The 14951-nt window shown below is 40.7% G+C and overlaps 3 protein-coding genes across 5 annotated transcripts; all 3 read right to left on the bottom strand.

Moving 5' to 3' along the window:
• Window positions 1–714: 714 nt before the first annotated feature.
• On the bottom strand, window positions 715–2144 carry LOC118408186 (zinc finger protein 37-like). The gene is made up of 3 exons (XM_035808821.1): window positions 1841–2144; window positions 1153–1360; window positions 715–730 (listed from the first exon to the last, which is right to left on the bottom strand). The coding sequence occupies exons 1-3, from the start codon at window positions 2142–2144 to the stop codon at window positions 715–717; spliced, it is 528 nt and encodes a 175-aa protein (XP_035664714.1).
• A 1803-nt stretch (window positions 2145–3947) lies between these two features.
• Window positions 3948–6380, bottom strand: LOC118408213 (zinc finger protein 501-like). 3 transcript variants are annotated; one of them, XM_035808856.1, is made up of 2 exons: window positions 5002–6380; window positions 3948–4946 (listed from the first exon to the last, which is right to left on the bottom strand). In XM_035808856.1, the coding sequence occupies exon 1, from the start codon at window positions 6372–6374 to the stop codon at window positions 5022–5024; it is 1353 nt and encodes a 450-aa protein (XP_035664749.1). In that variant the 5' UTR covers window positions 6375–6380; the 3' UTR covers window positions 3948–4946; window positions 5002–5021. The 3 variants fall into 3 exon arrangements, with proteins under 3 accessions (XP_035664749.1, XP_035664750.1, XP_035664751.1); XM_035808857.1 differs by having other exon boundaries at window positions 3948–4950; window positions 5006–6380; XM_035808858.1 differs by having other exon boundaries at window positions 3948–4959; window positions 5009–6380.
• Window positions 6381–10396: 4016 nt separating this feature from the next.
• LOC118408217 (gastrula zinc finger protein XlCGF57.1-like) lies at window positions 10397–12026 on the bottom strand. The gene has a single exon (XM_035808861.1). The coding sequence runs from the start codon at window positions 12015–12017 to the stop codon at window positions 10710–10712; it is 1308 nt and encodes a 435-aa protein (XP_035664754.1). The 5' UTR covers window positions 12018–12026; the 3' UTR covers window positions 10397–10709.
• Between the last annotated feature and the right edge of the window lie 2925 nt (window positions 12027–14951).

Raw genomic sequence — 14951 nt, 5'->3', positions numbered from 1 at the left:
AGCAATAAAACTAAGGAGGAGCTCATCTCGAAAACAACATCTTGAAAACGACAGACTTCTTTTTTATTTCCGATTGTGTAACAAGACATCTGTGACATATGAAACAGCCTATATCACGTACCTCACATATCAATATTTAACAGTTGTAGCATAAACATTACATATCAATATCTAACAAGCTATGCCAAAACATTACATATCAATATCTAACAAGCTATGCCAAAACATTATATATCAATATGTAAACCTTAGTCTACGCACAATATCAAATGTCAACACCTTAGGTTAAATATCATACCACAAATCAATATATTATGAACAGTCTTAATTTGAATAGAATATGACATATCACATCTTATCAATATCATATCACCTTAATATCCAAGAGTTTTAGCTCACAAATAATATCATCCTTCCATATCTAACGTAACATCCCTATTGAAATGAAATTCTCCTGAATTTCAATATAAACGTTACATACAGTTCTACCTGGTAAGTATTTGACGGGAATGAAATACAGTTTTTATATATGCTACACACTTAAGCAAAACAGACTTCAAATCAATTGAAACCGGTCCCTCATAGGTTGTTGTTTGGTAACTGTACTTTCCCATGGTGTCTGGTATTTCCATAATATTAAGGCATGCACTATCTATTCAAAACTATTCAAAACAGCAACTATCACAGTCTAAAATTCTAGATCATTAGGACTGTTCAAATTGTGTGGGACCTAAACAAAAGGAAAGTGAAAAAACTTGATATGCGCAATGAGTACCTGTATTTTTTTCAAGTATGTGGAAATGCTACACCTGTCAACCGTCCTGAATTCGTAAATGTCGCCTGACGATGTGCCGGTTTAAAATACTTTTCGTTGCAGCAAAATATTCGCAATGGTCACATCTGTAAGGTCTCTCGCCTGTATGTTTTCTCACATGTACGGCTAGGCTAGAACTAGTTGTCGTCCTGAACCCGCACTCCCCACACACGTAGGGTTTGTTTCCCGTATGTGTAGCCATGTGTTGCGTTAAAGTGTTCTTTCGTGCAGCAGAATAGCCGCACTGGTCGCACTTGTAGGGTTTCTCACCTGTGTGTTTTCTAATATGTTCACGTAGGTGAGACATGTGAGCTGTCCTGTAACCACACTCCTCGCACGTGTAGGGTTTCTCTCCAGTGTGCCTGGTCATGTGTTGGCGTAAAGTTGCACTTTGTGTAGCAGAATAGTTACACTGGTCACACTTAAACGGTCTCAGACCAGCATGTATTCTCATATGTACGGTTAAGATAGTCTTGTCCGCCGTCCGGTATCCACACTCACCGCAAATGTAAGGCTTTCTGCCAGTGTGTTTGGCCATGTGTTTGTCTAAAATGCATTTATGTACAGCAGAATATTCACACTGGCCACACTTGTATGGTTTCACATGTATTTTGATATGTTCGGATAGACTAGACTTAACAGCCGTCCTGTATCCGCACTGTCCACACATGAATGGCTTTTCTCCGTTGTGATGGGTAAGGTGGCGGTGTAAAGAAACTTTGTGCGCAGTAGAAAAGTCACACTGGTGACATTTGAAGGGTTTTTCACCGGTGTGTTTTCTCGTGTGTTGTAATAAGCCGTACTTAGTGGCTGCCCTATAGCTACACTCCGTACATGCAAAACGTTTCACCTCAAGTCTGTCTGTGTGTTGTTTTCCGGTGTGCTTAGCCATGTGTTGGCCTAAATTTGCTTTCTGTGCAGCAGAATAGTCGCACTGGTCACATTTATAGGGTTTTTCACCAGTATGCTTTCTTATGTGTATGGTTAGCCTAGTCCTTGTGACTGTCCTATAACCACATACCGTACACTCAAAGCGTACGTCCACAGAACGTTTCACCGCATGCCTGTCCGTCTGCTCTGTTAGACCCTGTGCAGGGGGACAGTCGCATTCCGTACACTCGACACGATGCTTCACCGCAAGCCTGTCCGTCTTCCCAACCCGTGCTGAAGGATGGTCAGATTCTACTCCGCACCTTTTCTCGCATGGAACGCCCACCTCCTTGTTCTGCTGCCTTCCCGTGTCTGATGTCTCGCTGCTACTCGTTCCGCTACCACCATGGTGTGTAGCTGGCAGGTCTTCCATTGCAACCTCGTTACTGCTATGGTCCATTTCTGAGAACGAGTTAACAAAACGAATCATGCAACATTGAAGAGAAACAATTAATATGTCCACTTTTATTTATACCTTGTCATGCCATTATCTATACCTGCCTCGTTGTCCTGGACCAATCTGACAATATGCCCTTATTATAATACTTGATGTAATGCAGGAATGATCATGCGATTAACACAGTATGTCTCCACGTGTTTTAAAAAGAAAGAAGAATACATTAGATTTAGCGGTTAACAATAGTTTATGATATATTCTACATAAATACATGATGTTTTAGCTCGTTTTTCATCCAATTCGGTTTGAATTTTCTGTATTAGTTCTTCCTTTTTATCCATTAGACCACATATGGTCCTTTGTGCTTTTAGCCTACGGGCGGGCATGAACATTATCATTATAATGATGATGATGAAAGGAAAATATCATTGACCATATAATATCACCACAAACAAGTAGAGAAATATTGAAAATGTTGTTAATTTTCAATTGAGCAATGATTTTAGATTTAGTACACAAATGTACATTTAGATAGTATGTGGTTGTTCGTAGTATTTGATATTTGCCATACATTGTTTCTTATGCAATAGTTGTGCGAAAAACGTGACTTGACTACACAATATAATACGTACCTTTCTTTATTTCCTCTTTCTTTCGATCTCACTTGTGGCGTTGACAATAAAACAACCAATATCAATTAGTATTATATAGCAGTTCAATAGTATCACGTATACCATCATATCATATCTAATATAATATGTCATAATATCTAATATCACATATCGATACCTATGTCCAATTCTATGCATCACATATCAATATCTACCAACCTTAGAAAACATCAATATCTACCACCATTAGCCTAAACATCACATATCAAGATATTTGTTTGTTTGTTTATTTTGAAACGCCTGGGCAGCCTATTCAGTTTAAACAAAATGATTTTCAATAGCGCCCAGTTTCACAATACAATGAAATAAAAGCTTATTACAAAGAAAATAAATAGACAAAGACATCGGAACACATAAGTACAAATGAAACATGAAAGACGGCAGACAAATCAAAATCATAATCCACATAATCCATAATAACCATTTATGCTACTGATTTGAATCGCTACTCCTTGTCGATGTCCGATGTTTACATCGTAAAGCGCCCCCCCCCCCCTGTGTGTAAATAATTGAAAATACAATAAATAAATTTAAAAAAAAAATTTAAAAAAAAAGCGCCCCTCCTCTACACAATTAGCCCAATCCGCTTTCCCGTTTCTTAGCCGTTTCTTAAGTAATTAGCAGACCTAGAATTAACGCAAGCGATTAAAAACGTTTTACCTGTCAGTCTGCAATGCTGTTGAATTTCTGATGTGGTGAATTGTCTTGATAATGCCGAAACTGGAGACGGAATATGATGAATATGATACTCCGATAAATCAAAATGGCGGACACTCCCTTCTGGAAAATGACAATTTCTTCCGCTGACCTCAAAGGTCAGAGTTTGTATACCTGATGAATTCATATTGCTGTTGTGAATATATTAAGGCATCTACATTTCTAGGGGGGGGGGGGTATTTCCCGGAGCTGCGCAGAAAGTGAAGTTTTATACAAATGGGGAAATATTAAGAAATTAGTAAATCTCCCAGGCATATAATTTAAAGAATTGAAAGCATAAATTATACGACAATGAAAACCCTTGTGGTGACTTGGAATGGACGGCAGATGAATAAATAAATCAAGTGCACAACTTGTTATTATAACTAGTACGAAGCTCTTTCAAGAAGAAATGCTTCTTCCTCATTTTACAAGAAGCTTGGATAACTGAAGTCGAGAAAAGTTTATTCATTTATCAATTTATTTGCACGAAAACAATAAATAACATAAGTTGTAAAAAACCAAGAAACGTGTTGGAGAAAGGAACAAACATTCAATGCTTACGGTAGGCACTACTGCTCCATAAAATCTAAAATTAGTTATAGTATGTAGCCAACGAATACAATCAAATGATATCTCAAATAACAGGATTAAAAGAAAATCTTATTACAGAAATTAATCAGTTATGCATAGGTGCAAATTATAATACAGTGTACATGTAAATACACATCTAATGCTTCGAACAATAACCAAGGACAATTGATTTTCTCTTCAACATGATGTAAATCATCATATTTTCATGATAATGCATCAAATAAATTCCATACACAAACGTTTCGATGCATTTGAAAAAAATGATTATCAGCAAATAAAAGTAAATCAAGTGTTAAGTTAAAATGGCAAATATTTAAGTTTATAAAATTATTAACTACAATTCACTGAAGTGTATCAACTCGCATGTATAGCAATAAATGGTATATAATACAGCTTCATGTGCTCTGATTGAGTCATGTAATGATGTTACAAACAGATTTGAATATATTTTTATACGTCAAAAATAGGCAAATATATCAAGGACTGCTCTGCTATTAGAAAGAATACCAAAACTAATGATTAGCCTACTCCGCTGTAATACTATACCAAAGAATTATTTTAGCCCTAATTGTTATGTTAACTTGGTTGTTAAGCTTTATCCTATACCTCTACTTTGTACTTTGTGTAATAGGTGTTGCCATACATTGTATCGTGTACAATTGTCGTGCAATAAATTTCTTATTACTAGTATCTATGTTTGCCAGAGGAGCTATCAAAGTCTAGGGTTAGCATCTACAACACATGTAGAGTTGCTCACAGACTTGCTTAACCGTGTGTAAGTCTGAACTACTTTCCATGAAGCAGAATAGTTTCACTGAGCATATTTTGCTTTTAGTCTCCATCAGTACTTTGTGTCTACTGCAAGGAAAGTGTAGTGATGACACGAAGAAGAAGAAGAAGTACTTTGTGTCTGGATAAATTATGATTTGCAACTATCAACTATATCATTAAGAAGTGTGTTTTGTTTAGACGTGTGTTTGGCCAAGTGCTTGTTTAGATACTTTTTCGTTGTAGTAGAAAAGTCGCATTGGTCACACTCATATGGTTTTTCACCTGTATGTTTGATCACATGTTGAGATAGGTCAATCTTGTCTGCAGTTCTGTATCCGCACACTCCACAAAAGAAGGGTTTTTCTCCAGTGTGTTTAGCCATGTGTCTATCCAAGGCAAATTTCTTTGCAGCAGAATAGTCACACTGGTCACACTTATAAGGTTTCACGCCAGTATGTGTTCTCATATGTGCGGTTAAAGAAGACTTGTGAGCCGTCCTGTACTCGCACTCTCCACACATGAAGTTGTACACATCTGTATGTTTTTTCATATGTATGGTTAAGCTAGATATGACATTGGTCTTGTATCCACACTTCCCACATATAAATGGTTTTTCTCCAGTGTGTTTAGCCATGTGTCTATCCAAGGCAAATTTCTGTGCAGCAGAATAATCGCACTGGTCACACTTATAAGGTTTCACACCTGAATGTCTTCTCATATGTCTGGTTAAGGAAAACCTGTCAGGCGTCTTGAATCCGCACTCTCCACAGATGTAGGGTTTTTCACCGGTGTGTCTAAGCATGTGTCGGTCTAAAGTACCTTTCTGTGCAGCAGAATAGTCGCATTGGTCACATTTGTAGCGCTTTTCACTTGAATGTATCCTCATATGGTCGGATAGGTAATACCTGTTTGTAGTCCTGTATTCGCACTGTCCACATAGAAATGGCTTTTCTCCACTATGTGTAAGAAGGTGCCGGTCTAAAGAATCTTTATTCGCATAAGAAAAGTCACACTGGTCACATTTGTAAGGTTTCTCACCGGTATGCAATCTGATATGTTGGGTTAGGCGACACCTCTCAGTCGTCTTGTATCCGCACTGCCCACACATGTATGGCCAGTTGCCAGTGTGATTGGCCATGTGTTTGTCTAAAGACCCTTTACGTGCAGCAGCATAGTCACACTGGTCACATTTATATGGTTTTTCACCAGTATGTGTTCTTGTGTGTTTTCGTAGGTAAGCCTTTGAGGCTGCCATATAGCCACATACCGTACAAGCAAAGCGTTTATCCACAGTACGTTTAGGGGCAAGTCTGGCTGTATGCTCTGTTCGACCCTCTGCGGGAGGATGGTCGGATTCTACCCCGTACTTTTCCTCGCATGGAATGTCCCCTTCGTTGTTCAGCTGCCTACCGGTGCCTAATGTGTCACTGCAGCTTGTCTCGTCCCCAGCATGTACAGTTGGCAGGTCGTCCATGGCAGTCTCGCTGCTTATCTTGTCCATTGCTAATAATGCAGTGGAAAGTGAATTACATTTTATAAGTCGATGTCCTCACTACGAGACATAAAGAATGGTTCAAAGTTTCAAACTGTTGCCATTGAGCTTTTACGATTTAAGGACAATTCAAGTCACAGAGGCACTACTTATTTACTAGTACTTACTTACCAAAAGACTACGTTTTTGTCAAAATCACAAAAACCCCACTTATTTTCCAGAACGTGGGACAGTTCTTTAACCACTGCCTTCGGAGAAGTCAAACTCAACAATAGTAAATGCAGTACGTTGCAGTTAATTAGAAACAACAATTACGATTAGAAACTAGTGCCATGTCATGTTACTATATGACGTCGAGACTGTAAGTGCAACTAGTCATCGGGCAGGATTTTTAAAATAAAAGGACTATACAGTTGTTATCTCACGTACAACACAAACTACTTCCAAAGTCCTGTAACTCTATACTAATTGTCTTTGGCATCATTCTTCTCATTTTCTGTCTCTCATTTACATATTCGTGAGACATAAACGGCATAACCTTACCCATATGACCAGCTCTAATTGGCTGGCATCCCGGTGTGTCAATGGTTTAAAGATTTTGTATATAAGGGCTCCCGTACATGTGTCGATAGCCTCGCTCAAAATAAATTACATCGCAAATAATTTCATGCCCCCCTCTCCCTAGAAAAAATACGACTTCTGGTCTAGTAAAGAAAATAAAGAATTGTCGGACGAAGAACGGACAAGAGGTTGGCAAATGTTTTACCTTTCGTTTTTTGGTGCTGATTTATCGTTGAAGTGTCGAATTGTCCTGAAAACAGCCTCAAACTGGAGCAAAGGAATCGTGTGCGTGTTGCTCCGACAATTCAAAATGGCGGACTGGCAAACTGACCTTTGTGCGCTTGGGGGGATCGAGGGTCAAAGTTGATATACCTGATTACACAGTTGTGAGAAAGACTTTCAGGTTGGAAGTTTAGATATAGTCAAACCTGCCCGAGCGACCGCCTCTTCTCAGCGACCACCTGGCCATTTCGACCGCTTTTTCTAGGTCCCGATTTTTTCTCCCTATTGACGTAAGCATTAAGCGACCTTTTCTCAACGACAACCTGGCCAATGCGACCGCGACCGGTCCAAATTTGGACCCATAACGACCGCATAATTTTCAAAATTGAGGTTTTCATCGATTTTTGATGATAATTAGCGCGATTGCACAAAATCGGCCAGTTTGCGTCGGATTTTGACTGCCATTATGATGTTATGTTTAGAATAAAGATGGCGGCGGTCAATGGGGCAGTCTACTGTAATATGGGTGAAAAATCCGTTGTAAGAAAATCCGAATTTAGTTGTTACAGAAGTTTTTTTTTTTTTTTATAGTCTGTATCATTATAAAGTGAACGAATGCTGAAGCGTATATAGCCTCATACTTTTTAAAGAAAGATCTGTGTAGCTCATACCTTTTTAAAAAAGATCTGTGTGTGTGCTTTTGTCCAACTGTACTGCACGTTCACCCGTGGGTAAGTACGCTATCGGGACGTACCGGGCATCGAATTCGAAAGGTGCACCGTAGTTATTTCAGATACGGCGATCAAGAACACAGCAACGCATAAAGGCTTGTAAGGTAACTGACAGCATCAAAGTTCCCTTACCGTCTAAAACGTTAATGTACAAATACTGAGCTTTAAAACACTGTATCGTATAAAAGCTCGATAAAAGATTGGGGTTAGATTTACAATTTACAGTGTGCGTGCTGTATTTGACATTTAAGACCTCGCTTCTTTGCGTGCGTGCAGCGTGCTTGCTATTTGCCATTAAACACAACGGAAACCATTTATACTTTGCATCGGGCATGTTTTGAGTCGATACTCTTCTCATCGACCACCTGTCCAAATCGACCGCTTTTGTCCGGTCCCCCGGGTGGTGGTCTTGGGCAGGTTTGACTGTACTTCCTTTAAAATTTTGACAAGTCTGACTGGAACAGATGATTTGATTAAAAAAACTAAAAGTCACCGACAGTGCTGACTTGCTTATCAAAGGGATCATATCTAATTGGCCGAAAGTCCAACTTTCTCGGGGATACGTCAGAGGTGAACCTATCAACGCACAGGACACAAAATGACACTCGGCATCGAGTTTTCATTATGGCAGCGAAAAACTCAGGCCTCAGCCATGCCTTCGACCAAGCAGGTGCTCCAGGAGGAAGTTGCCCGCCATGGAACGAATGAAATCGTTAATTTTTCACACAAAAACATTATCTTCAGAAAATTGGACCTTGGAATCTTGGAAATTATGAACGGACTTATGCAGTACCTTTTTTATACCTGTTAAGCTCTATATATCACCCATGTGCCAAGTTTCAGAATGGTCAGTGCACTGCCTCGTACGCTTTTGTTGCTGGATTGATCCGGGTTCGAGACCGAAGTTGTAGACTTTTTTTCAGTTGTCCTTTTTTCCCTTGTAAACATCAATTCAATATAAGAATACATTTGTCTTGCAACCACAACGTCAAAACCCGTATTTCGGATTTTTTGTTCTGCATTTTCCCGCTGTTGGAATGAGCGGGATCATAAAGCATGGATCCTGGTTCAACCCGGGTTCGATTTCGCGGAGGGAAAAAATTTTTAAGTGTAATTTTTTTGTTCAAGTGTAATCTTGGAAATTATGAACGGACTTATGCAGTACCTTTTTTATACCTGTTAAAAGCTCTATATATCACCCATGTGCCAAGTTTCCGAATGGTCAGTGCACTGCCTCGTACGCTTTTGTTGCTGGATCGATCCGGGTTCGAGACCGAAGTTGTAGACTTTTTTTCAGTTGTCCTTTTTTCCCTTTTAAACATCAATTTAGTATAAGAATACATTTGTCTTGCAACCACAACGTTAAAACCCGTATTTCAGATTTTTTGTTCTGCATTTTCCCGCTGTTGGAATGAGCGGGATCGTAAAGCATGGATCCTGGTTCAACCCGGGTTCGAGTTCACGGAGGGAAAAACATTTCAAGTGTAATTTTTTTTTCCTTTTAAACAGCCATCTCATATAAACAATACATTTGTCTTGCGACCAGAACATAAAAACCCACCAAAACCTTGGGACTTTCTGTTCTACATTTGTGGGCATGTTTTGGTAAAGAAACAGAGCTTGCATGTGAATGTATATAACCACATAGTAATCAGTGCAGCGGCAAGAGGTGGCGGGGAGGATTTGCGGAATCAAAAAGTTGCTACGGAAAATTTAGCGGTCGACTAGTGACCGTTAAAACTGCTGGGAAAAATTCTGCATTTTCACAAAAATGTTTCCTCTCTAGTTAGGGAAAATTAGCTTCGGGTTGTGACGTAACAGAAAATACTCCACCGTGCGGATAAATCCAGTTCATTCGAGTAGAACGTCCGATTTATAAATAGCAACTTTGATAAATTAAATGCACGGCATGCATAACTAATAACGCACGGCATGCATAACTAATAACGTTTCTTTCTAGAAGAAACGCTTCTTACTCATTTTACAAGAAGCTTAAATATCTGAAGTCGAGAATTTTTTTCTATTTATCTGTCTATTTATTTGCACGAAAACAAGAAATAACATAAGTTACAACAAACAATAGAACGTGTGGGCGAAAGGAAAAAAAAATCGGCGCTTACACTAGGCACCACTGCTCTATAAAAATTAATATTAGTTATATTCTTATATTAACTATTATAATATGTAACCAAAGAAGTAATACAATCAAATGACATAACAAATAACATGACTTAAAAGAAAATTATATTACAGAAATCAAAACAGCAGTTATATGCACAGGTGCCAAATTATAATACACATTCAATGCTTTCGAACAATAACCAAAAACAATTGATTTCATCTTCTAAATGATGTAGATCATTATATTTCCATGATAATGCATCAAATAAATTTGATACAACGTTTCGATGCATTTAGAAAATAATTATCAGTAAATAAAAGTAAATCAGGTGTTAAATTAAAATGGCAAATATCTTAGCTTATCAAATTATTAACTACAATTCACGGAAGTTTATAGCTAAAAATACTATGTAATACAGCTTCACGTGCTCTGATTAAGACATGTAATACCTGTGTTTAGAAGGGCAGCTATCGAGGTCTAGGGTATAGTATTAACATCTACAAGACATGAAGTGTTGCTCACAGGCGCGTTCAACCATGTGTACGTCTAAACTACTATCCATGAAGCAGGAAAGTTGCACCGATCATATTTTTGCTTTTAGTCTCCATCGCTACTATTTGTCTGTTTCTGACTAAGTTATGATTTAGACCTGTCAACCTTGATGCATCTGTAACTGTCTACTATATCATTAAGACGTGTGTTGTTTTCTCAAGAAGTGTGTTTGGCCAAGTGATCGTCTAGATACTTTTTCTTTGTAGCAGAAAAGTCACATTGGTCACACTTATATGTTTTTTCTCCCGTATGTTTGATCATATGTCGAGATAGGTCAGACTTGCGAGCAGTTCTGTATCCGCACTCTCCACACATGAAGGGTTTTTCTCTGGTGTGTGTAGCCATGTGTCGATCTAAATTTGCTTTCTTTGCAGCAGAATAGTCACACTGGCCACACTTATAAGGTTTTACGCCAGTATGTGTTCTCATATGTACGGTTAAAGAACGGCGGTAAGCCGTCCTATATCCGCACTCTCCACACATGAAGTTGTACACACCTGTATGTTTTTTCATATGTATGGTTAAGCTAGATAAGACATTTGTCTTGTATTCACACTTCCCACATATAAAGGGTTTTTCTCCAGTGTGCTTTGCCATGTGTCTGTACAAGGCAAATTTCTGTGCGGCGGAATAATCGCACTGGTCACACTTGTAAGGTTTCACACCTGAATGTCTTCTCATATGTCTGGTTAAGGAAGACTTGTCGGGCGTCCTGAATCCGCACTCTCCACAGATGTAGGGTTTTTCGCCGGTGTGTCTATGCATGTGTCGGTCTAGAGTACCTTTCTGTGCAGCAGAATAGTCGCACTGGTCACATTTGTAGCGCTTTTCACTTGAATGTATCCTCATATGGTCGGATAGGTAAAACCGGTTTGTAGTCCTGTATTCGCACTGTCCACACAGAAATGGCTTTTCTCCGCTGTGTGTAAGAAGGTGACGGTCTAAAGAAACTTTATGTGCATAAGAAAGGTCACACTGGTCGCATTTGTAAGGTTTCTCACCGGTATGTTTTCTCATATGTTGGGTTAGGCGACACCTCTCAGTCGTCCTGTATCCGCAATGCCCACAAATGTAGGGTTTGTTGCCGGTGTGATTAGCCATGTGTCTGTCTAAAGAGCCTTTACATGTAGCAGCATAGTCACACTGGTCACATTTGTAAGGTTTCTCACCAGTATGTGTTCTTTTGTGTTTTATAAGGTTAGCATTTGTGGCTGCCCTATAGTCACATTCCGTACACAGGAAGCGTCTGTCCACAGTACGTTTCACCGCAAGCCTGTCCGTCTGCTCTGTTCGACCCTGAACGGGAGAAAGGTCAGATTCTACTCCGCACTTTTCCTCGCAGGTAATGTCCTCTTCCTTGTTCAGCTGCCTGCCGGTGTCTAATTCGTCGATGCTCCTAGTCTCGTCCCCAGCATGTACAGTCGACAGATCGTCCATAGCGACCTCACCGCTTCTCTCGTCCATTTCTGAAAACAACAGTAAATCATCCATAATTGAATGCACACGTAGACATGCAGAATCACACGCTCATATAGCCTCTACCAGGCTTCGTGAATCGGTGGTCTAATTGTAGAAATTGGACAAATAGAGACTACAGTACGCTAGGGGAGTAGCCTGGTAGAGGCTAACGCTCATATACAAAAACATATACACAAACACACACACATGTATGCATGTACACACACATTCATACATGCATGCGCATACATGCACACACGCACACACGCACAGTTTGCTTAGGTACAGTTACACAGATGTTTAGGTCCGGACCTGTACCTTAATGATTTTACAGGTACGGTACAGGTACGGGTTTTGGGTACACAGCCCTATACGTCGTGAAAATTATGCCCCCCTCCCCTTTCGAAAATCGATCAGTCTTCCAAAAATGAACCTTTTTTTTTCTAAACCTTTGTTACAAAATAATAACCAGACGAAGAGTGGACAGGCTACAGGCTGTACACAAATGTCTTACCTGCCGGTTTATGGTGCCGATTAATTGCTGAAATGTTGATATGTCTTGAAAAATGCTCCAAAACTGGACACAAAGGAATCGTGCTATGACACCCCAACAAGTCAAAATGGCGGACAGGCAGACTGACCTATTGGCGCTGTAGAGGTCGAGGGTCAAAGTTGATATACCTGATTACCCCACACGTGATAGGAAGACATCTGTTTGACGTTCTTAATATTTTCTACTGTATGCATTAATATTAGAAACATTTCAAATCAAATACATTATTTCTGTTAGTTTCTAAACTGCTCAAACATAGATTCATCATTTCTTGTAACATGTACGAACATTGATATTTTGTAACTGGGTCAGTGGGCTGGGAAGAGGGCAGTTCACAAATCCCTGCCAAGTGCAGGAAATTATATCTGATTCCCAATGATATCACAATGGAATGAACTCTCGCGAGATCTCCACTCGCGTGAGTTCATGACATGTGATATAACTCCCCCTCCATTCACAAGTGAATCATGAGCCGTACGAACAGGACGTTGTCTAGCAGAGCTCCTGTAGCGCTGTACCAGCCATGTGCAAGTCGGTGACATCTTTTACTTCTGGGAACGTATCTTGCCGGCAGCAAATGACTGAGTAGTTTCCTATGGCGTTAGTATCACTAACCTAGAAGGTACGCAGTATTGCCTTGCCGCCTTATGGCGTGTTCTGGAATTTTTGTTTGGCGGTCTGTTTCCCGCGCTTTGGCGGGACAGTGTTCTCAGTGCAGAGACATTTTGCTGTCTGAATTTCGTTTCATTATTCTGTGAATTTGTTTGCTCACCTTTCCTAAGGCGTGCAGCTTGTGTTTTAGAGCTTATTCGAGTTTTCAAATGTTCTTTCTGATACTCGTGTCATTTATGAGTGGAATTTGCATCTGTATGTGGAGCGCACGTGTTTGGGTGCGCAGGTGAGATTGATTCAACTTAGCGTGGTTAACTTGGCTGTTAACTTGGATGCATTTTGATTTCCTTGTTTGTTTGTTTTTTCGCATGAGTTAGGTATTCAGACAAGGCTGTATCACCACCAGGACTGCCGTAATCCTTGTTTTCTCGCGCAAGGAGCCTAATGGAGCAGAACAACACTGAACTGATCACCGAGGGCCTGGAGGAGCACCTGACATTCCTCCCCTGACGACAACAGTGGTTAAACTTATTACTGACACCGCTGTGGGTGAGTTAAGCCATTTTTTGGAAACTTCGGGCAGTCGTAAAAGTGGTGGTCAGTGTTTTCTGTGTGTGCCGAAGCGCCATGTTTCGGGTAGAGTTGCCTGATTGGGCTGCTCTCGTTTTAGCAGTGTTGCTTGTCTGTTTTACCGTACAATTTTGCCATGGTTTTCTGTGCTAGGCCAGCATTTCTGCAATCTGTGGAGCAGTCAACAGCCCGGAAAGTGGTTGGACCAGGCTCAAAGACTTCAATACTCGGGCAGTAGTCAACAATTTGCAGCGGTGATTCCAAGTTGACTGTGATATCCTTTCTGAAAGTGTTTGCTTTGGCACTTCAGGTTGTCGGACAGCCTGTACGCTAGTAAGAGATCTTTTAACCGTCGTGAACTCGTGATGTTTCTGTTTTCTCAGTAATTTTTGCCGCGATGACGTAACATGTGATGTGCCCTTCTTCCAGTTTACCAGCTCCTGTCATGCTGATCGGCGGGGCGCAGTTCGGGGCGGGTCGCAGGTCTGCACTAAACCGGCGTTCTCTCCACCACAGCTCCTGTCGGGCTGATCGGCGGGGAGCAGTTCGGCACTAACCCGGCGTTCTTTCCTCCCCAGCTCCTGTCAGGCTGACTGGCGGGGCCCAGTTCGGCACTAACCCGGCGTTCTCTCCTCCCCAGCTCCTGTCAGGTTGATCGGCGGGACGTAGTTTCGGAGTGGGTCGCAGTTTTGCACTAACCCGGTATTCGCTCCTCCCCAGCTCCTGTCAGGTTGATCAGCGGGACGTAGTTTCGGAGTGGGTCGCAGTTTTGCACTAACCCGGTATTCGCTCCTCCCCAGCTCCTGTCAGGCTGATCAGCGGGGCGCAGTGGTCTGATTTCTTAGTACCGAGGACGTAACTTTTGTGGGGAAACTTTAGGTTTTGACTCTGTATGACTGAGGATCGTCGATCGATTTAATGTTTTAATTGGTTAGAATTCGCCGTCGAACAACGGCACCGTCGGTTGACGTAATAAAGTAATTGTTGTATATTGTATTCGCTGTCGGACAGCAGCACCGTCGGACGGTGTGGTACAGTAATTTGTGTATATTGTATTTGCTGTCGGACAGCGGCACCGTCGAACGGTTTGGTACAGCAATTGTTGTATATTGTATTGGCTGTCGGACAGCGGCACCGTCGGACGGTGTGGTACAGTAATTTGTGTATATTGTATTTGCTGTTGACCACGAGACCCCGTCGGACGG

The sequence above is a fragment of the Branchiostoma floridae genome, unplaced genomic scaffold, assembly GCF_000003815.2.
Source record: "Branchiostoma floridae strain S238N-H82 unplaced genomic scaffold, Bfl_VNyyK Sc7u5tJ_1560, whole genome shotgun sequence".
In the NCBI taxonomy this organism is placed as follows: Eukaryota; Metazoa; Chordata; class Leptocardii; order Amphioxiformes; family Branchiostomatidae; genus Branchiostoma; species Branchiostoma floridae.
This window is presented reverse-complemented; position numbering and strand designations above follow the sequence as displayed.

What these genes read in the sequence shown, in the direction of transcription:
- LOC118408217 (XM_035808861.1), bottom strand. Translation starts at nt 12,017, where the DNA reads ATGGACGAGAGAAGCGGTGAGGTCGCTATGGACGATCTGTCGACTGTA.
- LOC118408186 (XM_035808821.1), bottom strand. Translation starts at nt 2,144, where the DNA reads ATGGACCATAGCAGTAACGAGGTTGCAATGGAAGACCTGCCAGCTACA. An exon ending in TGTGGACGTACGCTTTGAGT is followed by an intron (nt 1,361 to 1,840) that starts GTACGGTATGTG and finishes AATGCATTTTAG; the next exon opens with ACAAACACATGGCCAAACAC.
- LOC118408213 (XM_035808856.1), bottom strand. Translation starts at nt 6,374, where the DNA reads ATGGACAAGATAAGCAGCGAGACTGCCATGGACGACCTGCCAACTGTA.